Source organism: Colossoma macropomum, unplaced genomic scaffold (assembly GCF_904425465.1).
Source record: "Colossoma macropomum unplaced genomic scaffold, Colossoma_macropomum, whole genome shotgun sequence".
Lineage (NCBI taxonomy): Eukaryota > Metazoa > Chordata > Actinopteri > Characiformes > Serrasalmidae > Colossoma > Colossoma macropomum.
Genome location: NW_023494786.1, coordinates 15,027,243 through 15,052,785, shown reverse-complemented (window position 1 = coordinate 15,052,785; position 25,543 = coordinate 15,027,243). Strand labels below are relative to the sequence as shown.

Below are 25,543 nucleotides of genomic sequence, written 5' to 3'. Positions count from 1 at the left end.
CGCTGAAACCTGATCTTCATGTTAAGCTCTAGTGCTGTTTAATGTGTTAACATCATGTGATTTGCTAGCTGTAAGCTAGCCAAGCAGCTATATTCTCACAAAACCTTCTCAAACCAAGTCCATTAATATGTGTGAGTTAATAATCATGCAGATAAAAAATTATATTCATATAATTTATAGATCAATTGGAGCCCTATAGGGAACACCAAAAAGTTTAAATTGATGATTTTTTTTTTCAGCTTTAATTAAAAAAAACGTTACTGTAATCAAAAGAAAGTCTATTTTAATTATTCAACTCAGGCATTGTTGTATACCCAAAAACTATCAAGTTTAGTCATTTTAATTGTTTTAGGTTAGATCCCAGTATTTGTCATGTTTGTGACCCAGAATAGCCCAGAAGCCTGTGCTAAATAAATTTTCTTTATTTTGCCATTCAGACACACAAACAGAGCCTGTTATTTTTGTCTTTGTTCTAGGTGTGGGATTATGAGACTGGAGACTTTGAGCGTACCTTGAAGGGTCACACAGATTCTGTGCAGGACATCTCCTTTGACCAGACTGGAAAGCTGCTGGCCTCCTGCTCGGCAGACATGACCATTAAACTCTGGGACTTCCAGGGCTTTGAGTGCATCAGAACCATGCATGGTGAGCAAAGTGTCCGCTAGCAGAACATCTGAAACAAGGATTCCTGTGTGGCTTTATTGTAGGGTTGCATCAATACTGTATCTGTATTGGTGCTGATACTGACAATTAAATGCAGCATCGCTGTTATCGATGGTGATGCCCGGGACCAATACTACAAAGCAATTTCTGACGTGGACGCTGACCCGTGCATGCAGTCGACAGAACTTAACAACTGGAACTTAAATCTGTACTGCCATTGTTTTGTGGAAAGGCAGCAGGAGTGGGTGATATATTGTTTGGAATTCTTCCTAAGCTATTGGTTTCACCGACCTGTCACAAATACAGATAACACAGCATGCAGACGGTGTAAAACACGTTAACCGTAGCAACTTACCTCACTGACTGGGCCATGCTTCTTTCAGGAATCCCTCATCTCCCGCTGTGTAGTCACTTACAGTCTGAGTTAATGTTAGTCCAGGTTGTTATTGAAACGCCAGTCTCTTGGGGTAGTAAAGGCCTTTAGTCTTGGTTTATCTTTTAGCATATCAGCCCACTAGCCGAGCCTGTGTGTCCACTGCCCGTGCCTTGTGTCTGCATCTGTCATTCAGCTTCGTCACACAGTAGTGGGGTCTTGTGGCCTTTTGCTTCAACAAAACAACATTTTAGCACTGTTTTTGCCAAGCCAGAGAAGCTGCTGCAAGTTTGCATGTACAGACCACAGCTTTATCTATTTATTGTTCAGTTCTGTTTTTTGCACAATAAAATAGTTCACATTTTATTGTTAAATTGATGTTTTTACCAAAATAAAATATTTACTGTAGCTGTATAAATAATGACTTACAAGCTAGTTAGGTTAAATAGAGTTAGTATTGGTACTTGGTATCGGCCGATACTCAAGGATCAGGTATTGGTATCGGAAGGGAAAAAGTTGTATCGATGCATCACTACTTGATTATGTTACTGTTGTAAGGTATTGCCAGGTGTTGAATGCTTCCTCTTTTAGTATGTTTGTTTGGCCTCCAATTCATTAGAGAATGTCCAGTGTAATGTGAGCCACCCATCAATCTCAAACTAATTTCCTTTCTGATATTACACTTACATTTATCTAGACTGCCTTTCTACCCATCACAGTTCAGTTCCTTTAGGCTTATGCGATCTGTTCTTTTGGGAATTTAGTCAAATGAAACATTGAATGTATTCAGCATTTTTTTTTCCTACATGAAAGTGAAATGTGCTCTCCCTGCACACTTAGTCCGTAGGCAGTGCCCTTTTAATATCCAAATTGCTTGATAAATTACAGTGGTGCGTTAGTAATGTGAGCTTGCAGGCTCCTTTGATAGGTGATCACCCCAGAAATGGATGGAGTTTGCATTTCAACTAACTGCATGCTGAATTATACCAGAATTGTTTTGGCTTTTATGCTGAATGAGCAGCAGATAGCAAAAACTGAGAAGTAAACCAGTGGACTTGTATTCCAAGTAGCTTCTAGCCATTTTTAATCCATGTCAAAATTTGTAAACCCTTGGTGGTAATAATCCAAATAGCATGTGTGCAACAGCTTTTAATATGTTCAAATCCGGTGGCTTGTAATTTACACCCCGTCAGTTAAACTGGCACGTTGCCCTCAGACTAGCAGACTGTGCTGGTTGAGGGAAGTAGTGCAGGAACCATCCCCTCCCCCTCGCCCCTTACTGTCTGTCCCCCTCCTGGCTGGGTGCAAAACGGCTCTCTCTGCCTTTCCCACTGTCTTTCTATCTTTTTTCCCCTCCCTCTCCGTCTCTTGCGGGCTTCAGCAGGAGATTAGAAGATTTGGACAGCAGTTTAATTATCCTTTTCAAGACGAGATAACATTCTGTGGGGCTCTCCCCATATTTAAGCCTGTTTTTTCTAGGCTACTTAGTTTCATCATCTGTTTTGCAGCTTTAGAACGGTGCCCTGTGTAATTAGCTTTTTATGCCTTATGCTCTTTACAGACAAAGCCACACATAGTGCAAATTGTCTCCTTCCTTTTTTTTTCCCTTGCTTAATGCATTTTAACATATTTGTCATGGTAAAGATTATACACCAATTATCAATGGTGAATGTAACAGATTTGCATGGTAGAAGTATGAATATAGTTGCTGCTGAATATGTACACAACAAATTTAATGGTTTCATTCTTAACAAAGCATGTAATATTCAGTACCTTCATTTTGTTGTGTAATCACTGATGTGCTCAAATTCAATAATTTGGTCAGTGAAAATTAGAATCTCTTTGTCTTCTCTGTTTTAGGCCATGACCATAATGTTTCGTCTGTAGCTATAATGCCCAATGGAGATCATATAGTATCTGCCTCTAGGGACAAAACCATTAAAATGTGGGAAGTGGCAACCGGGTAAGTACTGCAGCAGAATACATTGCTTTAAAACAATTATTAATCACACTCAAGTTTTTACAAGATCCTGAAAAGCTGATTTGTTGGAATAATTCAGACCTGTTACAGTGCTGTTTCTCTCCATGTATTATCTTATTATAGTAAAAAAAATATATAAAATAATAGTATTTAAAAAAAAACTCTATTCTGGCACTGTAGGTACTGTGTGAAGACGTTCACTGGCCACAGAGAGTGGGTACGCATGGTACGGCCCAACCAGGATGGCTCCCTGATTGCCAGTAGCTCTAATGACCAGACGGTGCGCGTGTGGGTGGTGGCCACAAAAGAGTGCAAGGCTGAATTGAGAGAGCACGAACACGTAGTGGAGTGTATCTCATGGGCTCCTGAGAGCGCGCATCCTACTATACTGGAGGCCACTGGCTCTGAGGTGAGAACAGCTCTCCAAGCACTAAAATATCTCATGTGCAAATGATGTGGTCTGAGGTCTTGTGACTGGTTAATAGGAAGGACAGCTGTAACATTTACAGAAACAATACTGCTGACTTGTGGGTACAAGCCTCAGCGTGCTTGTGTTCAAATATTACAATTGCAGCATTTTTCTCTGCCCCCCGAAAGCAACATGATCTGCTCTTTGATCTGAGACCAAGGATCACCTAAGAATTCTATTTAGCATACAGAACCAGTTTGAACTAGACCATGAAATGAAATTGGAAGGGTTGAGACTTGATGGCCTGAGGTTAAGATGGTACCATTTTGATTCTTGCCAGTCTTGTGATCAGCCATGTCCAATTTCCAATTTATCTGATGTAACATTTGCCCTCACAGCATGTGGCTCCATCAGGCAGCCTGAACCCTCACAGTGCCTCTTGATTGTTATCACATAAAGGGAACTTCCTATCCTTCCTTCCAGCTAAAACAAAACTTTCACAGAGTCTGGTGCTGTCAGACCAGTTCAGGTAGAATAGTTGTGGGATCTCTTGACATCAATTAGACTGTCACAGTTGGTGATAATGCAGCCTTGCGTGATATTACAACAGATCTGTAATGATTTAGACCTACAGAGCATGCTTGTCTCAACATGCCTGTCTCTTTGCTTAGTGTGGGCACTTCAGCCTTACTGTCTCAATCTCTGCTTGTAGCCTTTGTAGTTGTGCTTATTTGTTTGTTTTTAATCAAAGGTGTAAAAAAAATTAACACACTCCACAAACATACCTATATATGGCACTTTCTACAACATCTAGTGCACAGTTTCTGTTTATTTGCTGAGTTCAACATATATAGGTTAAAGTTCAAAAGGCCACTTTTAATTCAAGGGTGTTTTAATTGAGAGTTCCTCATTTAAGGGGATCATAACTATTTGTCCAGTTGGCTACTCTTGATTTTGGCCAACTGTACCTAAAAGCAAGCTATTATAGGTTAGAGTTCATTTTAGATGTAGCATTTACATCTAGACATTCAACATGAGGGCTGAAGAAGTGTAAGTGCCGTCATGAGGCTGAAAACCACAGCAGTGCATGACCCAAGAATCTGTTCTATTATGAAGAAAAAGGCATACCACAAGATGTAAACATGTAAGCCTCAAGAATAGGTTTGTTTACTAAAAGGCAAGAGACAAAGGAGAACATGTACTAGAATAAGTAAGAAAAAATGTACAGACAAAAAACAAACCGATGATGTGGTACACTTTGGATCCACACAGTAGATTTTTGTTGGTCTTTGTTGATATGACTGCTGACAACTGGATGAATTCTGAAGTGTACAGAAGCTTAACTGCTCACATCCACCCAGATGGTGTTGCACCTTGCTGCAGAACAATGAACTGAAACGTACAACTCAAGGGTGGGGGTTAGGGTGGTGTTTATCTCCCCTACTTATTATTTTATCAGTTTATTGTGACTGTTGAAGGATGCACAAATGCTGCATGGATGTCTTTAATTCTTTGAAGAGCAGTTTTCAGAGCCCCATTGGTTCAGAGGTCTCTTAATTGGATATATGAAACATACGGTCTTGTTCAAGAGTCAGCTCTCAAATAATGGTTGTAGTCCTTTGCTCAGATGCTCATGCAGTGTTGATAAGCAAAGCATTAAATCTAGAATACAGAAGCAGGTATTCTAAAGCCCTATAAACATGGTCACACGTGGTACCAGTCTTCTCTATTCTTGTCCCTGGGGCTTATCTCTTTTGTTTGCTTGCCAGACTAAGAAGAGTGGGAAACCTGGACCGTTCCTGCTGTCTGGCTCCAGAGACAAGACTATCAAAATGTGGGATGTCAGCATTGGCATGTGCCTTATGACACTGGTGAGTGAGCTGGATGAATATGTTGGTGTGCTCAGTGCACAGTTGTGTACTGAATGTGTTTGCTTTTGTATATTTCTGCTGTGTTTTGATAATTTGGTGCCCTGTACAGGTTGGCCATGATAACTGGGTGCGTGGTGTGCAGTTTCACCCTGGTGGAAAGTTTATTGTGAGCTGTGCTGATGACAAGACTTTGAGGATCTGGGACTACAAAAACAAGCGCTGCATGAAGACCTTGAGTGCCCATGAACATTTTGTTACCTCTCTGGGTAAGCTTCTGGAGCCACTCTGAATCACTCACTATTGTCTGACTTCTTGAATGTTTTCGAATGCTTTTTGAAATGTCTTTTGTTTGAGCATTGGTGCCTCTGGGCAGTGTAAAATACATCATCCTTCTGTAAGGTTGAAAGCTTTTACTAGAGGGCTAAGAGACTAGATGCCATGGGGATTGTTCATCTCTCTGCCACAAAGCACCGTCCTAGGGGCTTCTGGCAGCCCGTTCGGGGGGGGGCAGGGTGGTGAGCAGTGAGCAGTGAGCAGTGAGCAAGCACTCCGGGCACTTAACTGTCTGAGGCTAGAGGTATTCAGTGGATCAAGGCAGCAGAACTCTCTGGAGATGCTTCAAACTCCTCAGCCTACTTCCCAACAGTCTCCTCTAAAGCCTCAGTGTACCTTTTTAAATGCAGTCCTGTACATAGCACTCATCTTTTCACGTATAGACTGATGTGGTGCTTTTAGGGGGAAAAACAGATGTTTTCAGTTTATTTTGGTCTTAAGCCCAAGCACTCTTTCAAATGCTGGTAGCTAATTAATTTTTCTTTTTATTTCCATCTTTTTGAGGACCTTTTATTAGTATATATGGTATAACAATTACTATAAATTTAGCTATGCTTATTATACCTTTAATCTCAGTTGGACCCAAGCCAGTTCTACTGATGAAGCAAACAAGAGCTTTGTTTTAATTAATTGTACTATTTACTGAATAATCTCTTCTCTTTTCGCAGATTTTCACAAGGTTGCTCCATATGTGGTCACCGGCAGTGTAGATCAGACAGTAAAAGTCTGGGAGTGTCGCTGATTTTGCCTGCAGGACCCCACTACCACGGCCCTTCACCCCTGACCCATTTTTCCCCATTCTCCATCCGGATGCACTTGACCACCATGGTTTTGACCCACCTAGCTCTGGTTCAATAACTATTGTCCTTTTATGTAAATTATTCTGGATGTAGATCGAGCTATTAAATGTTACACACACAAAAAAGTATTCTTGCATGGTGAATCCAAAATTGTATACTGTAAATTTACATAACGTTGTCTAGAAGTACCATAGGTTTAACACAGGCTGATTTTTCACTCAGCCATACCTACCGAAGGCGTAAACTGACTGGGTAAATGTAGGTCACTATACTGATAATTTAATGACAGTGTTGTCCTTGTTTGTCCCCGTGCCCTGCCCTTTTCTTTGTCTTTTTTTTCTGTCATTGTCAGTTTATTGGTGCCTAGGTTGGTGACCTTTTGAGGGGAGAAAGACAACAAAAATGGAATACCATAATACCTATAATCCCTAGAGGAACAATTGATTGCCTATGGGGCCTGTTATCAGAATGATCTGTAGCTTTGTAACATCAGTGTGCTTACCATTCTCTTATTGTGGAACTATAAGATATTTCAATGGCTGCATCTAAGAATGATAAAACAGTTGTCTTGAAATGTTAGGGGGAAAAAAAATTCTTTGTACACTTGTCATGAAATGTCCTACTGAGAGAGTCCCTAGACATGGGAGAGCTGAGAGAAGAATCTCACTTCAGTCTAAATTGAAATTTTTGCCTAATTTCTACATATAGAGGGCATATCTTAAGATGGAGATCGTCCCCAGAAGCACTTCAAACTTTATGAGCACCAAAAATGTTGCCTCTGTGAAGCACTTGAATTGGCCATTAGTGCTCAGACAATGTAGTGCTAGTTTAAAGAGATTTCTGTACTGCTAAAATGAATTCAAAGCTACTCTTGCCCTCACTGAGCTGATGTTCTTGGCTTGTTTCCTTTCTGCAAAAATCATGTAAACTTAACATTAAATTGTCTTGTTGAACCATTTGTGCAAAGCAGGTGTTCTTCTACAATGCAAAGAAAACCCTCAGTTTGGACCTTTTAGATATGAAACATGACAAGGGCTCAAAGTGTTTCCTAGTGTTCAGCTGGGAATGTGCAAAGATCGTTCTTGCAAATGAAAGGTGGTTCTGTATAGAAGAAAAAAATGGGATAGTGGTGACATTGCAATGAATTGATAGCTGGGTTTGCCACTGTATGCAGCCCCATTCTATAATGACTGATGGGTTAGTGGGGGATTTTATTTAAAGGAATCTAATGAAATGCTAGCAGCGGTTATACTAATGTCTGCCTGAGCTCTTTGTGGAAAAGCTTGATGGTCACACCCTAATTGTAAGAGGGTTTTCACATAGTAGACCACAGCGGCTCTCCCTCGACCCAGAGAGGAGGAGAGCGCTCATGGCTCTGTGAACATCCCAAACAGGAAAGCGCCACAAGCTCTGGAGCCATTACTGATGTCTTACGAGTAGTACATTTTCTCCTGTTCATCTTGCAATCTGTGTGGGTAAATGTAAAACATAGACACTATGCTATGGGAATTGATTTAGTGGATCCCAGAAATGGAGGTTGACCATTCCATATCTTAAAAATAAACAACTGCCTTTGTCTTTGGCAGCAAAGTTGAAAGAGTTGAAAAAAAGAAAAGGAAAAAAAAAAAACTAACTTGCACATCCCTCTCGCATTGGGTCTTCTGTCCCTTCTGACTGAAGGTCTAAGCAGTTCAAGACTTATTACTAAATGCATAAACAGATCATTTTGATTAGCCTTTTCATTACGATGCAATTCTATAATAAAGAATTCCACTGCTTAACCAGTCTATTATCTAGCGATTTCCTGTTATGTGTACTGGATGTACCTGCTGCTGCTGAAAAATGATTAGTAGTCTGAGATCTGTACCTGTCGACATAGCACTGCTGCATGTAACAGTACTGATGGTTGAGCTGTCTGGTGGGGGTCTGTGGTGGTCCAGGTAGTACTGAATTTGGTGACTAATCTCAGGCCGTCCTGCGGTGTCTTAAACAGCGACAACTTCCGCTGCAAAACACAATGGAAGAAAACCTTTATTTTGTCGCTCGTGACTAGTAAAGGGAGATGTCCATGTATAGTATGTAGTGCTGTTAACTATTTAATGACTCCAAACACAGACACCTTACCAGATGGGTCAGCTGGCATGATAACTGTTAAAAGCTCAGTGTGTGGTTGTAGGCAGACTGGTCTGTGCGTGTGCTCTGTGAAGGAGGTTGACTCCTGACTCTGTTCTTTTTGTGATGGGATTGCGGCAGACTGAGGGAGAAGTGCCCAACCAAAACCAACAAACACCGTTGATGCCTCCTATAAACGTGGTACAGATTGCGATAGTCGCATCTACTTGTTTAGTTTCTTGCACCTCTTTGTGCTGTAGAGGAGTGTTGGACAGAAAGTTGCCCATGATTATGATGGGGCTTTTTTGTGCTCAGGCTGAAACTACACTAAAGGGTGTACTCCATCACAAAAAGTGGTGTGTAAAACAGGTGGAAATCCTAAACCAAAAAAAAGACAGGGATTTTGGGGGGGATTTTTGACTTCTGGCTTATCATGTCCATTTAAGATGTCTCAGAAATCCTGCATTGTTAAATACCCCCAGGTCCCACTGGAAATGATCTAACCAGATCTTTCAGAACGTCGTATTGCTCTTATTCGCGGTGTCCGCAGTTGATGCTCAAAGCAAGCCATCCTTTACAGGCGCTACTCCCTCCTGATTGGCAGATTTTAGGATTCCTTATGCCCATAAGTCTAATACAGAATCAGGACCTGCTTGTCTCTTAGACCTTTCTCGTTTTGACAAGGAAAGGTAAAGAATAAGCAATTCTTTGACACGTTCTTCATTGCGTGAATGCTCACTACATGGGCACCAAGGGGTTCTACGTGCCCTGCAAAAAAAATCACAGGTCCCAAGCAATCCCAACGCTGCACTCATAGGATGGACTAATGTACATAATAATATTTGTGGGTCCTTCCTCCAGCCACAAGTTCATCTGTCAGCTCTACTTGCTTTGTGAATAGATTGGAGGCTTCAGTCTTCACAGCTCTAATGAGACTTTTGCTTTCATGGTTATCACTGTTCACACAGCCAATTGTTAACAATATATCTGGATGTCATTATTGTTTGCAACATAATTAAAGAAAAAAATGTAAATGTCGTTTCTCTCTACTACTGCTTATCTTGTCAATGTTAAAAAAGCAAAAGAGAATTAGTTGTGGTCAACAGTCTAATGGAGTACTGGTGAATTGTTGTTCAAATTCAGTACCAGGTCTCCAGCTTCTCCTTATCACTTATTCAGCAGTTCATTTTTACCCGAATAGGGATGTGTGGGGAAAAGTACATCCAAAGACTGTCCTGTAGGGTTACAGCAGTGTGTACCTTGCACAGAGAGGAGAGATTCTAGTGTGTTATGATGACTGCTTAACTTAGTAGGAGAGTCATTGAGGGAATAGAGTGGAGTAAAGAAGAATTTATAAAACTTAGAATAAATGTCACCTGTTCTAATATAAAAGCATTTTAATAAGTATTGCTAGGTTTATTTTATGTTAGACACACTGGACACAATTCAAAATTTTAACCCTTGCTTCATTTGTCATTAACATGGCTATAGTTGCATTCTAGAGTGGTGCTGTAGTCTAGAGAGTGAGACTAGAAACACCTGCTGATGTATCTTCAAGGTGGGAGGAACATTTGAAAAGCTACAAGCAGTTTGGGCCGTTACAAGTTTTGTTGGTTTTCTAAATGAAAATAAGTGGCACATCCTCTACAGACAACACCCTTCTGCACATTTATGTGCAATTACTATTTGCTGAATTTAACATATTGGGAAATAAAACATAAAATGTGGCCTGTGAATATTTACAGTGTATTCTCATAGAATGTCAATTTATTTTCACCTAGAAAATCAGCACACCATGCCATTTGCCCATAATTTGCATAACGTGTTTGTAATCCATACTGGAAGAGAGAGAACACCGGTGGACGAAAAAAGATACAAAATCATGAATTCTGTCAAATTAATGAGACTGAGGGATGCAATACAGAATATTACATAACATGAGTAATAACTCTAGTTTGAGGCAGGAGGGCCCCTTTAACAGAATGCCCAGAATAGAGCATAACAAACTTACTCTGCTCATACATGCAGGACGAAGAAGTTCCACTACACTTCTGCAAGTTACTCACTTCAGCATCTGTAACAACTTGGTGGGAACCTTCATACTTCTACTCAAGTTGCTATATTAAGTGTGTGTATATATATATATATATATATATATATATATATATATATATATATATATATATATTTATACATGTACAAATATATATGCATATGTATATATGTATGTATATATGTATATATATATATATATATATATATATGTACAGTAAAGGTCATTTTACTTCTGCTTAATTTCACAGAATCTCTGAATCTCTATAAAACTAGTGACAACAAAAAAACGGGTACATATTACATATTTACATATGCCAGTGTTAAAAAATAAAATTAGTGCTCAAGAAAATAATATTCTTTAACAATGTGTATTATGAGAAATAATATTTACCCATAACTGATTACAAAGTTGCGTAATTAATCAAACATTTTTATAAACATTTTCTTTTGGGGGAAAAAAGTCCTGTGATTGTCGTCGATGCGCGTTACGTCATATTTGGTTGCCGGCGCAGTTTTGTGACACAGCCCGAGCAAACACAACGTTGGAGCAACGTGAGCTGCGGCTGGCAGCGCGGAGGACCGACCGCCTGTTTCTCCCCATATTAACACCCTGACACACCGGACCCGAACGGTACTGCAGTGCTGCCTCACAGCCCCAGTCCACTCCTCACTCTGCTGTAATGCTCTCTTGCCCGCTGTCGTTACCGGCTGGGTTGTTAGCACAGTTTTAGCCAAGTCAGCTAAGTGAGCTCAACTTCTGTTTACTTCAGATTTAGTCATGTTCGCTTATTTTTGGTGCCAAATCAGATACATTGCACATTATCTCGCCACAGTATTTAAGTAACGTTAACTTTTTAAAATTCTACCTGTGTGGAAACTCTGTTCCCTGACCGGTTACCCCGTGTCTAATTTGCTTCCACAGGAATGGCACTGAATAAATCAATGCATCCCCGAAATCGGTACAAGGACAAGCCCCCAGATTTTGCCTACCTGGCCTCCAGATATCCAGATTTTCAGAAGCATGTGCAGACTAACCTGGTCGGCCGGGTAATGTGAGTAAAATCACTTCACTGCCGTTTCGCCTCCCTGATCTTCCTTCACAAAACGCGTTATTACATTTGGCTGTGAATATTGACCCAAATTCCTGAAGCTAAGCTTCCCAGAGTAGGAGTGCGGATCTAGGATGTGTTCGTGTAACTAAAGTCATTGTAAATAAGAGAGGAATGTGATCCTAGATTAGCGCTCCTACTCCTACTCTGAGAAGCTTTGTGAATGTGAGCCGTTGTTAATAGCTGGGGCTGACTGAAGTGAATGAAGTCTTCTTGTTTTGTTTTGTTTTGTTTTGTTTTGGTGGGTGTCAGTAGGACATACTTTTAAAGGGTCCATACCTGACATTTTTCTTGTATTTTATATTGTTTCCCTGAAGACCACTTATGGTATTTGTGTGTATTTATGTGTCAAAAACATTCGTAATTCCTTTCGACATGACCATTTTCCCACCTGTCTTAATCCATTAGAATTAACGTTAAATACAGGGTAATTCAAAAAGATTCATCCGATTTCAAAATGATTTATGAGCATAAAGTTTATTATGTAATTTCACAAGTGCTCAATATGACGTCCTCCAGCTGTACAGACAACATCAATGCGATAGTCAAATTCATCATACTCGATTGAGCATGTGGGGTGACTCTGTACTCACGGCTTTCAGTGCGATTTCGGAGATCGTCCAGTGTTGTGGAACCAACGAAGAATGCTCTGAGCTGTTGGAGGTTCACTGCCATACTGACAGTCAGAAACTCTACGACCCTCTCTTTCAATTGGTATGTGATTGGTTCCTAGGCGCCTCACGGTTATAAAAATATGGCGCTTTGAAATCGGATTAATCTTTTTGAATCAGCCTATACCTTAACGTTTAATACCTTGTTACCTTGCCTTTTCACCAGTCAATATAGTACAGTATGAGTATAAATCCATGTTCACACATTTTGTCATCATTTTTCAAGCAAACTGTACCTTTAGAGGTGGCACCAATTTGATACCAGAAATCAGTATCAGGCATAACAGGCAGACATCAGCAGGAAATACTGGAACAATTATTTGTGTGATGTGATGTTAGCTGTGTTTTTATTTCTGTGGGCTAGTATGCAGTGTTAGTGGGAGTGTTTGTGTTGTTTGAACCTAATACATTACACACTCTATACACACTGTTGTTTTTTGTGCTTATTGTGTGTATACATATTGTCTGTTATCCCACTAGTATGTGTGCACTCATGTCCTTTTCTTAATGCACCAGAGTTGTAACCTGAATGTGTTTATTAAACTGTACCCCTGGGTGTGTATAATGACAAAGGTAAATTGAAATTAATTTAATTGAATCAATTAAATTAGCTCATTTAAAAGCTTAGTAGCTTTTTAGGGGAAAAATCTGATGAATGTCTGCCAATGCTAAAAGTTCCAGTATTGTATTGGAAAAGAAAAGGTGGTACTGTGCAGTGTCTGCATTGCGTACCTGAGTACCTCTGCTGGATTCGGTTACCCTTATTGGTACCGACCATGCTGATCTGGGACATGTGGGTGGAATTAGAAAGGGTTCAGACCATTAATGGTCAAACACAGTAATCACAGAATCGTCATGCCTCATCACTCGAATGATTCAGTTAAGCTTCAGAATCAGTTTTAGAATTGCTTTCCGTGAATATTCATATTAAAAAACAGCTGAGTAAAAGATAAATCAGAACTTGAAGCCCCTTCATTGTTGTTGGTGTTTGTATTAAACACACAGGCTTGCTTGAGAAATCGTACCTTCAGAGAACCCTTGCTTACTTTCACGGTTCTGTGTGATGGGAAACAGACGCAGGTACTCGACCAGGGTACAGGTAGTTCTGGGTTTAAATCACCCTGTGGCAAAGTGCCTTAAGTGAGACATCTCTCTTCTGATTGGCTGCCCTGTGTTGTGGTTCATTCAAAAGGCTCTCTGGGCTAAAACACTGGATATCTTAACGTATTGCTTAAACACACACACTTAGTGCAGCACGATATGCAAAATGTTGGACAAAAATCACTGCATGCATAGTTTTTTATATCATTATTTAAATGTAGCACTATTTTGTCTTTTTCCAACTCATCAGATATCAGACAAAATATTGTGATATATTATGTATCATGAAGACAAATCGATATCATAAAATCACATTTAGGGACCATATGGATAGGAGAGTGAATGGTACATATTGTACATATTGAACAATTTTTACATACTACTTCACACTGGTTTTCCTTGATATAGCCTTTTAAAGTAACTTGCATGTGAGATTAGAGGTTGTGATTTGGGTTTCCTCACTCTACTTTGTATGTTGTGGAAAGCTGTGAATAAAAGCGTCATGGTTCGATAATCACACTACAAATGTATCTGCAGAATTTCCCATTGAAGTGACAGCTCTGAGTGGAGTGAAGCCTCCCTGCTGAGTCTGTCAATAGCAGTGAACTGAGGGCTTCGGGGCCAGACTCAGTGCTGCCTGTAATGTCAAAAAAAATCATTCTGACAAGCAGCGGTTAGCTCAGTGAGCTGATCTGTTGTTCTCATTCCTTTTTGTGCAAAATTTCTTTTTTTGTTTTTTTTTTTTGTTTGTTTTTTCCTCCCAGTCTTGAGGGAGTCATCTTCTGCAAATATGCCCTGCCCCCAGGTCGAGTCTGCAGCTGTAACATTGTGCATTTGAAACCATCTCAGTGTTTCCATTCTCCTTTGGTCCCTCCTGGTCGTGTGTTTAGCACTAACCTTGCCGAGAGGTGCTCACCTCTCTCTGAAGAGCAGCCTCCCCCTGTGACTGCGCTGCTGGAGCTCTGTAATCAGCAGGGCAGCTTCAAGGGTTTTTAAAAAGGTCTCTGACCCAGCCAGACAGAGTGGAGGAAGGGGAGATGAGAGTCAGGGTCTCAGTGGACTGATGGGTTTACTGCTGGTGTTTTTGGGGTGCTGCAGGGTTGAGGCGCAGGTCAGTGAGGGAGTCTCTCGCTCTCCAGGTCTGGACTCAGCTGTTGTTCTGAGTGTTCCTCTGTGTTCAGTCTGGAGTTTAGGGTCTACACAGCCTTAGGCTACCCACAATACCCCTCATTCCATTCACCACTGGATCTGTCTCTCTGTCTCTGTCTCAATTTCTCTCTCTCTCTCTCTCTCTCTGTCTCTCTCTGTCTCTCTCTCACTTCCTTTTTTCTATTTGTCTCAATTTCTATCTCTCTTCCTCTACCATTTTCGATTTGTCTCTATATACACTGATCAGGCATAACATTATGTACCGTCCTTGTTTCTCTCTCATTGTCCATTTTATCAGCTCCATTTACCATATAGGTGCACTTTGTAGTTCTACAGTTACAGACTGTAGTCCATCTGTGTCTCTGCATACTTTGTTAGCCCCCTTTTACCCTGTTCTTCAGTGGTCAGGACCCCCATGGACCCTCAACAGAGCAGGTTCTAGAAGAGACATTTTGTCTGCTGCTGCACAGTTTGTGTTGGTCATCCTCTAGTCCTTCATCAGTGGTCATAGGACGCTGCCCACAGGATGCTTTTGGCTGGGTATTTTTGGTTGGTGGACTATTCTCAGTCGAGCAGTGACACTGAGGTAGCACTCCAGCAGCACTGCTGTGTCTGATCCACTCAGACCAGCACAACACACACTAACACACCACCACCACATCAGTGTTACTGCAGTGCTGAGAATGATCCACCACCCAAATAGAACCTGCTCTGTGAGGGTCCATGGGGGTCCTGACCACTGAAGAACAGGGAGCTAACAAAGTATGCAGAGAAACAGATGGACTACAGTCTGTAATTGTGGTCATATATACATACACACACACACACACACACGTGGACGTGGACGATTCTGAATCGATTCATAAATGTCAAAAATCGATTTTCTAAATATTTAATATATAACGTAATGTTGACGGAACGCAAAAGACGGAACTGGAAGTGGGTAAGTGCAGCGCCCGGACAGTCTGTGGCGGCACATAACAAAAACACTACTGGATGAGCGAGAAATCCGACCGGCTCCCTCTGCATTAAAAGCCAGGTTAGTTCTGGAGTCACAACTCAAATGTTAAGAAGAGACGTTTTGTCCTTTCAACAAAAATCAAACCACCTTGGGAGCCGCAACATTTAATGTCCAGTATGTCTCAGTATATGATGTTCGAGTATAGGCTAAACCATATAAACGAGAGCTCAGATTTACTTCGCTCTGCTTTAAGCTTTAGTTATAGCCGCTTTCCTCCCATCTCCGCCAGAAAACTTTTCCTCAAAACTAGAGCAGTTTCTTGTAAAATGTCTCTCAACATTCGGCTGTCTTACGAGGCTGAAGTTGCTTCTTATTCTCCAGCTTCTCGTTCGAATTTACCCGTTCCACCTTAAATTCTGACTGAGGAGCCGAATGTAAATGCGGCACCATTTAAGGTGGAACGGGAAAATTCGAAAGAGAAGCGACTTCATCTTTGCGACTTTTTACTGTTTGACAGTCTCTCGTTGCAGATTTAACGTACCAGGAAACCAACTGCGCTGCTTATAAATGCGAATAACGCATCGTTGCTAGGCGACCCGCAGTCTGCACGGTAATTCTCAGTCGTTGCGAAACAGGGCTTTCGTGCAATGTTGCACACGTCCCGTCTCGAAGATATCTCACTGACACAGCGATTCCGCTGCCCCACATTCTACAACGTGACCAAATGTACTCCAAAGGCAGTGAATGAGAGCCTTCTAGTTCACTTGCCACATAACTTCCCTTTGATTTATTAATAAAAGATACTGGAAGTAAATTCATTATGGATCATTACAAATACTTTGCTTTAAAACTATGACGTCCTCACACAGTGAGAAAATAGAAATGATGTATAGGAAAAAAAGATGCATTGAGATGCATCGATAATCGTTTTATAATCGCATCACAGCCCTCTGAATCGTAATCATTACTTCTGTCTTTCTTGTCTCTTTACATATGCCTCGCCCACTATTCCTCTGTTTCTCTTTTTCTTTCTCTCTCACTCTCTCCCTTTATTTCTGCCTCCATCTTTCTATATCTTTCTTTTATTTTTTCTTTCGCTCTCCCACTGTCTGTCTACCTCCATTGCCTAGCAGCCTTTCTCTCTCTCTTTCTCTGTCTGTCTGTCTGTTTGTCTTTCTGTCTGTCTACCTCCCTCTCTCTCTCTCTCTCTCTGTCTGTCTGTCTGTCTACTTCCATCTCTCTCTTTCTCTTTCTTTTCTACCCACCCACAGACTCTACCTCAGTCATTAGTGAAACTGGTATTAGTCTTGTCTTGGTAGCAGGAAGGCAGGGCTTTCTCTGATTAAATATGCGTGAGCTGAAGTCGAAGTCTCAGACCTCCTTTTTGAATGCTGTGAGATTCCCCTCTTGCATCTGTATGAAAGACCACCACTGCTGAGCTTTGGAGTGGTTTGGGGGGAGCGGCCCAGTTTGCCACACCACCTGAAGCCTCAAGGTGGACGAGAGGAAGCAGTAATTGGGACGCACAGTGATATAAAATATGCAGAACTGTGTGGGCAGAGCTCTGTGTCCTCTCAGATCATTATGCTCAGAGACCTGCTCTCTCTCAGGTTGTCTTCACGCTTTGGTTGAGTTGGGATTTCATGGTAGCTGGACATTTTAAAGGAAATTCACTTCTATCATACTTCTTGTGTTTGTACCTGAGCAAATTTAAATGTGGTTTAAAGCATAGAAAAAAACAAGTGTGTGGAATTGTTTGGGTGGAGCTGCTCAGTTATGAGAAAGCTGATCATTGTGATTATTCTAAGAGATGTTCTGTAGTAATTGTCAGCTGGCTAACAGTAATCAGTACATTTTAACGTACAGTCATAGTGCGCTTCATGGAAATGTCTATGATTTGTCATGCTTCCTTTTGACTTTAGTCAAAACCCTCAATTACATGTCTGAGATGTGAATACATGCTTCATAAACATGAGCGCTGTTTAGATGTAAATGTGGATTATTGTAATGAAGGCATGTCCTTGTTTTGAATGTCTTGCCTATAGCAGCCTTTCACATTTTAGCAAATCCCTGAGGTTGATGTTATAGGAGTGCATTCAGGAGACCATTTCTATTGGTCCATTCATCATGAAGTGTTCACAAAATGTAATAGATACAAATAGTGCAAAAAAGTAGTTTTCATATGCCAGCAGTAATATACAGTACTGTGCAAAAGTCAGAGACCACCCTTCATTTATTTAATTTCCAGTCAAAATGGACATAAGCCACCACTGAGAAAAGGAAATAGACAAAAAATAAAAACGTTTGCCAGTCGAAGAAGCTACTGATGTTCTCAGAACAGAGTCCAGACCTCAACAACAATGAATGTGTTTGGGATTGCGTGTATTATGAGAAGCAGAAAAAGCAACCAACTTCTAAGACTGAACTTGGGAGGTGTGGAAACACATGCCTGCACATTTCTTTGAAAGCAGGTCTCCCAATTAGAGTCGAAGCTGTAATTAAGGGAAAAGGTAGACACAGTAAATACTGAAAAATATCATATTATATTTAGTTTTAGTTGGATGTTTAATTTTCTGTTAGATGTTCTCTGTTTTTCCTTGCCAGTGAAAAAGGAGTTACTTAATGGCCGATTTGATTGGTAATTAAGTAAATGAACGGCTCTGGCTTTTGCACGGTACTGTGTAGATACATGTCTGATATGTTTGCATTTTTGGACATTGAAACCAGATTATCCAAGTTTTTTAAAGTGTCTCTTTATTACCATACACTTCAGCCCCTGTCGGCACGTGCCATATAACCTCAGCAGGACTGGTCATTATAGCGGGACAAAGAGTGTGATAGTGTGTGTGTGCACAGAAGAGGAAGGAAAAAAATGCTGTGCTTTCAGTATCTTCTCTGTATTGACATCTGTGAACCTGGCAAGGTTGAGCTAAGTGTGCACACTCCTCAGCGCTTCCTCTCTTACCGACCCTCTCTGTCCATCTTCTGCTCTTTATCTCCTTCCTCAATCTCAGCTGCGCTGTCAGGTCCGACTGTGGAGGTTCTTTTTGAAGCTACAGCATGAAAAGAGTCCCGCGTTGCAGGCCTCTCCCTTTGATTCTTAATAATGATGGTTTTGGAAGCTCAAACAGTGCCCTGCAGCTACCTGGCACTGCACTCTAATTAGCAGGGCAGCCAGTGCTCTTCTCACCCATCACACTGCTGCTCTGTCTACGCGTCCACTGTTTTACTCTTTCTGAAGACTACAGTAAATTATGACTGCACTGTATATAATTATTTATTAATAGTTCTTGCAATTCCAAGATACTACTTTTCCCTTTTGATACCTGATCTTCAGGTATCTGCTGATACCGTGTAACAATGCTGACCTTAATTTTTATCTACCCTAGCTACTCAATAGCAGAGATGAGCACAGTTACTTGATTACTCTGCTGACTGTTTAAGGTGTCAGTATTCAAATACTGAAATCGCTCCAAATATGTGAGTGCCTTAACGTGGGCGTGTTGCCAAGAACGTGACTAAAACAGCATATATAGCACAGCTTTAGTGCTGTATGGACTAGACCGATGTTGGGTCCAGAAAAAGTTCAAATGTGTTTCTCTGTCAAACTGACATGTTGGTACACCGTCTACTGAAGAAGGAAAAATAACACCTGCATAAGACAGCGAGTCCTCAGCAGTGGTCGGTGCTGGTTAGCTGTAGTTTTTACTCATTAGCTCATCTGAGAAAGCCTCTGTTATGATACTCATCCAACATGAAAACCTACAGAGTTCCCTCAGTTTTGTGGAACACCAGTGCTGTCACCTAAAAAAGGTAAGCTGCAGTGCTACATTAATTTTCAGAGGAAATCTGCTTTTTCTGTTTTTTGGTATTGTATTTTTTATTATTATTATTGTCTGTGGTTAACCGGATATTTATTCTCATACACTCTCAGAAATAAAGGTAGTAAACTGTCACTGGGACAGTACCCCTCTTGTCACTGGGGTGGTACCCAGTGAAAATAAGTCAACACATCCTCTACTGGGAACAAACCTAAATATGGCGTTTCCCCCCACATTTTAGTGCACAATTTATATTCATTTTCTGAGTTTTGCATATTGGGGAAAAAATAAAGCATAAAATATAAAAAGTGCCAAAAAATTTGCATATGCCACATTTTATGATTTTTTTTTCCTCAATATTTTAATTTCAGAAAACAACAGTGCATTAAAATGTGCTGAAATGTGTTCTCTGCATAGGATGTATTTTTCTGTTTTCACTTAGAAAGTCAAACGTAATTTGACCAGAGTGCCCAAACTTTTGCATATGACTCACATTCCATTTTTAAATATTTTATTTCTTAGTAAAAGCAGTGTTCAGATAAATCAAACTAAGCTGGTTGGATAACTTTACATTTGAGTGACTTCAGAGCTCCAAAAAGTCACTCTTTGCAATGATTTGTCTTTTAATGCTTAATTAAATGTACTTGTCGTGCCAAACCTCAATGCTGGCGTTACAGATTTTGTATTGACTGCTTGTCTCAAGCATGAAATAATTCAACACCACTGACACTTCAGGTAAGATTTGTCTACTAAATTGCTTTGTTATCTGTATTCTCTATTGCTGATACCAAAACTGTATTTAAGTGCCTGTATCAGATATCAGTATAGTATTGGTTCAACACTGGTTATAAGTGGACTTGGGAGGAACAAAAATATCTGGACGTTGTCAGCATATCTAGACATTATGACCTGATTCCATAGGCCTCTGAGATGGAGATTTTATACCTGATTTGCCTCAGACTGTACTGACTTGTTAATGGGCCTATATCAGGGAAAAACAGTCTACAGTACAGTCTACAAATGGAAATTAAGCTGCAAAAAACAGCCTTTTTTAATTCATTGTTTTTTGTTCTGCCCATTGTCATTGAGGTTATAAGGAGTGTTTCAGCCCAGACTGCTTTTTGAAAAGAACAGTCCAATTTAATTCTAAAGGATAAAGATTGGAATGGTCATTTAAAATGCAATTTCTTAAGTTTTTGGCCCATAAAATCACAATGATCAGTGGATCTTGGGTTGGAAAAGCAAATTAATAATAATAATAATAATAACACTTGCTTATGTGGTTGTGTGATAAACTGTTATCTAAACTAGTCATCTTGAAGCCTGAATTTTGTTTGCACCATTGTTTGTGTCCATTTTTCAGACACTGAACATGGCTGATTAACTATGTTAAGATTAGGTGAAAAATAGATTTTCTTTGTTGCCAGACTATCACATGAAAAGCATGCTTCCAATAGAACTGCTTTACATGCATCTTTTCACTGGGGGGTAGATGTGTGGATTTGGTACAGGACAGGTTTCCAGGCAGCTTTGGTTATGTGTGTGGATCCTAGTCTTGCTGCAGCCTGCTCAGGTGAGCCTGGCTGTATTCACATGTCTTAAGTGATTTTTTTTTTCTTTTCTTTCAGTGCTGTTGTCACAGCACTGCCACTCTGAGCAGCTGGGACTCTGTTGGATCTGTACATTACAGTGTGGCACGTGTGTGCTATCCTGTTTGAACTAGCCCACACGCGTACGCAGCTGTCTGTCTCTTTGTCAGGTTTGTCGGGACAGTCTGGTACAGGAGGAAATAGCATTGTGTAAATGCAGATGAATTCAGCATACAAGCGTCGTCAGCAGGTGTTGGGGTGTGTGTAAATCAGTGCGAGTGTGTGTGTATGTGTGTGTGTGTGGGTGAGAGGAGCTGCTTAAATCTTCCATACATTCTTAACAGGTGTGAGTTACAGCACCATCAACAACTTGCACACAGCACACATCCCTCTTGGCTCTGTCTTTGTCTCTTTGTCTCAGAGTTTCACTTTGCTAAGAGTGTACACATACATAATGTGGAGCTATGCTTGTGCTGGTTTAAAAAACAATGTTAGATTGATAATTACGTAATCTTTTATCATGGGTTAGGATTTCATAATATTACGTTTAAAATAAAAAAGACATTTTCCAATGTGTCACATTTGTCACAATTGTCACATTTTATCAACTCAGATGAACAGCAGCAATGTGCCATCTTAAATATACCTATTGTTGCCATGTGCGTAGAGCTTCAAAGAATTCTTAGTGTGCAATAACATGCTGTTATCATGCCAAAGGTTAGGTTCAGGCGCATTTTACATATTTAGCTGTGAAGCACCTCATGGACCTGGTCTGTAACTCATTCAGTTACATATTTTTAGGGGGAGGATTCCTAACAAGGGGGTGTTATTAGCTCTTATATCTTTTTTTTTTTTTTTGCTTCATTAGAGTGGTGCTTTTGCATCAGTGACACTGTGTCCCCTTATTATTAATTTAATCCTGATGGTGTTTCATGTTCATATTTTGTAATAGAGACTGGCCTGTGAACAAGAAGCCATTCAAAGTCCTTAAAAGTGAGTGCTGACTGTTTTCCTCATTGTGCCACGTGCCCGTCCCCTGAGCCCTGATGACGGCCGCAAGAGCCGAGAGGGACAGAGCTCATTGCTCTGCCTTGTTGTCAGTGCCCCCACTCCCCAGCTCGGCCACCTAGATCGAATGTGAGGTGTAGTCTAGCAGTCTTGCTGCAAAATAGGAGGTTCCCAAGAGGCGGGGCTTGGGACTCGCGTGCCGTCCACCACTTCCTCACGGTTCTTCTTTTCTCCCCGCCGTCCTAGCAGGGTTTCATCCTCGCTTATGGCTCTCGCACCGTCATCGGGGCCCGACCAAATGGCTGAGCCAGGGGTGTTTGTCAGATCCTCAATCTTGCCACTGACTAGTCCATTTCATTTGAAATGATCCACTTTGTTTTTGATGCAGCAAACATAAAGGAATGGCTGAGTTTTGGACACCAGACCAATTGCAATACTTGTTTCATCTCAGACCACCTGAGAAGCATCTAACTGCTGCTCCATTTAAGGTGGAACAGAAAATTTGAACAAAAAGCTGGCAAACAAGATGCCAACTTCAGCATTGTAGGAGTTAAGACATGAAACCACAGAAATAGTGTTATAAAGCAATATTGGCAAAGCTTTGTTTCTATATATTGTGCAATTTTGTCATATTTGTTAGGAAACAAAAATATTTCTGATTGGGTCATTAAAAATGGTTCTTATTAAAAGTGAAGGCACAGCCCAGAAAAATGAGCTACAGTTAGCCTATAAAAAAAGTTTTACTTTAGCATCTGAAATGGCTTTATTTGAAAAAAGTAAATTCTGTGATATACTGAAACTGTCAGAACCACCACCCACTATTAATTGTGATATGAACATTTGTTTTGGTTTCTCTTTCAGTCTCAAGGCAGAGACAGTTTCTCTGTCTTATGCTCACCCTCACTCTCCAAGGCGCTCACTTTCCAAAAAGCACTGATCTTTTTCTCTGCCAGGACTTCACCATGTATTCACACAAGTTAGTTTTAAGCTTGGGGATTTGCACAGCTAATAAGTCCTTCATATGTATGATTTTTTATTAGCCTACCAGTTTAAAGCCACTACTGTTCTCGCTTAACAGCTCCAGACTTAACTGTGCAGCTTAGATAAGCTTTCTTAAATTTTGCGTGAGTACTTTGAGCAGCCATTGGAAGGCTAGGGTTAATCTGCGGAGACAACACTTTCTTACGAAGTGGAGGGGGGTGGCGGTAGGAAGCAGATCAGTGCTCTCTTCCTTCTCTTCATGCTTCAGCTGGAGGAGAGAGATGGTGTGGAAAGAGAGAGAGAAGATTTCGGGCACAGATGTCAGCAATAAAAAAAAAAAAAAGAGAGATGGGATTAGGAGGCATAAAGCGAAGTGATGGCGTCCATCGTGGACGTGCTGGCGACCTGGACAGCGAGCTCTGGGGGAGCATTAAAAATTCAGCTGGGGTGACATTTAACGTTGAAGTCTGCTTTCTCCCTGAGATAGAGGGAAAGGAGGCTTCAGTGGTTTTCTGCTGTCTGTAATGAGAGCAGTATTAATCTCTGCAGTTGGCTGCCAGTGCGAGTTGCATTATTGATGCTGAGGAGGGCCGTCCCATCATGGGCTCTCAGCTCAAATGAGGGGGATAATTGCGGGGTTCAGCCCCAGCTCACTTATAAATGAGATGCGCAGGAGAGTGGGGGTCTTACTGGGGCTTCACAAACAGCCCTCAGCTGTGTGCTCCCCAATGCTCCAATCGACACCGTCTTCCTGCGGTAGCATGACTTTTTTTACACCTAGGGAGGCACCGATAAAACCTTTTCCTTTCCGATGCAGGTACCAATACTTTATCCTCAAATGTCTGCCAAACCATGTACCAATTCTGATACTAACTGTATCTAACCTAATTACTCAGTCGGTGCCTGTAAATCCTGATATCCTGTCAAAAATAAAACATACTAAGTTTGAATTAATGACATTGACTTGTTCAGTGATATAATTTAATAAAGCTTTTTAAATGCTTAAAGTTGATAGTGGCTTATTACTCTTGAGTGGCCAATCACTTTTAACGATTAACTATCTAACAAGTGAAGTAAATTTTTACATATTTTTTAGTGCAAAATAAATATATACATAAATCTATGGTGTCTGGCTTTGCTGACTCGGCAGAAACGAGAAAATGTTATTTCACATCCAAATATCTCAAGTAAATTGTCCCGTACATCCTGTAGACTCGTGCTTACATTTACATACGTCAGTCACTGCTGAAGTTCAATAAATATTACAGTCATTCATGTTATCAGTCGCAGCTGTTGAGCCAGGGACTCTTGGCTTAATGCAAACACCAGGTCGTGAGACCCCAACGTTGCCTAATGCAGTTGACCAACGGAGGCACACCACACACAGTGCTAGAGCATACATTAGCCCAGCAAGCGGGACCTCTAGAGACCAGCTGTTCCTCCCATATATGTCTGTAGTGTTCACTCTGTCAGTAACAACCTGGACTAACATTTACTCAGACTGTAACTGACTACACAGCAGGAGATGATGGACTGCTGAAAAATGTCTGACTCAGCCAAGCAGCTAAAGGGGCTAATGATAGCGTGTTCTGCCATGTTTCTATGTTGCTTTATCTGGCTTACTTATGGCACACCAGTGAAACAAATACCTTAGGAAGAATTCCGACTGGTGTATCACCCACTACAAGTGTCTCCCCTTGAAATACTGTCGTTACAAATATTGCATTTTTACTACTCCCATAGTGAGTGCAGAGTGCATGCATTTGCGTATCAGACATTGCTTAATGGTATTGATATTCTCTATTGCCGATACCAATACTGTGTTAAAAGGCCAATATGTGCGATATACTGTACACATGTTAAGGTTTGATACAATTTTCAGTGCTGAGGCCAAGATTCGATTCAGTTTTTGATGTTTAATTAAAATGTTTAAAAATGTATCGATTCCACACAGCTTTAATTATATACTACACGTTTTGTTTGGTTCAGATAAATGAAAGTTGTCAAATGAACCTTTTTTTAATGCACACAAATAAAAGAAAACCCCAAAAATCACAAACTGTAGAGCTGTGGTTCTCAAACACGCAGCCGGTCCACATCACTATATGTTGTGAATTGAGTTGAAGCAAAAATCTGGACTGGCTAGGGATCCCTGAGGATCAATTTGAGAACCACTGCCCTAGAAAATATAAGCAACCTCAAAAAAATCTATATATATTGAGGTGCGAGTGTGTATAGTGTAAAACCCCTTTTAACTTTACCTTGTGAGGATACACCCAGATGCCTAGTTTTGATCATTGGTGGTAGGAGTTCACAATGTGGCAAAAAATATAACATGATACCTCGACATTTTCACAATACATGATAAGTGTCACAGTATGCAGTTTTTCTGAATTTTGATGAGTTGGAACAGAAAGAAAAGAGGCAGTAGTGTCACATTTAAAAATACTATCAAAATAATGAATACATTGATTTTTGTTCAACTAAACTAAATCCATTTAAACAGTCCTGGTTATGTTCTTCTTCAGGTACAACACTGAGTATCTATATATTTCA

General features: G+C 40.6%; 2 protein-coding genes across 2 annotated transcripts in view; both read left to right on the top strand.

The window, feature by feature from the left end:
* Positions 1-9,576, top strand: part of pafah1b1a (platelet-activating factor acetylhydrolase 1b, regulatory subunit 1a) — a 34,752-nt gene extending 25,176 nt beyond the window's left edge. Inside the window, exons 6-11 of the mRNA XM_036561878.1 lie at positions 477-645; positions 2,897-2,999; positions 3,198-3,426; positions 5,196-5,297; positions 5,407-5,563; positions 6,299-9,576. Coding sequence (XP_036417771.1) covers positions 477-645; positions 2,897-2,999; positions 3,198-3,426; positions 5,196-5,297; positions 5,407-5,563; positions 6,299-6,372 — 834 coding nt within the window. The 3' untranslated portion in view covers positions 6,373-9,576. The remainder of the gene's footprint in view (positions 1-476; positions 646-2,896; positions 3,000-3,197; positions 3,427-5,195; positions 5,298-5,406; positions 5,564-6,298) is intronic.
* A 1,650-nt stretch (positions 9,577-11,226) lies between these two features.
* mettl16 (methyltransferase like 16) overlaps positions 11,227-25,543 on the top strand; it is a 43,066-nt gene continuing 28,749 nt past the window's right edge. Inside the window, 2 exon segments of the mRNA XM_036561828.1 lie at positions 11,227-11,341; positions 11,520-11,649. Coding sequence (XP_036417721.1) covers positions 11,522-11,649 — 128 coding nt within the window. The 5' untranslated portion in view covers positions 11,227-11,341; positions 11,520-11,521.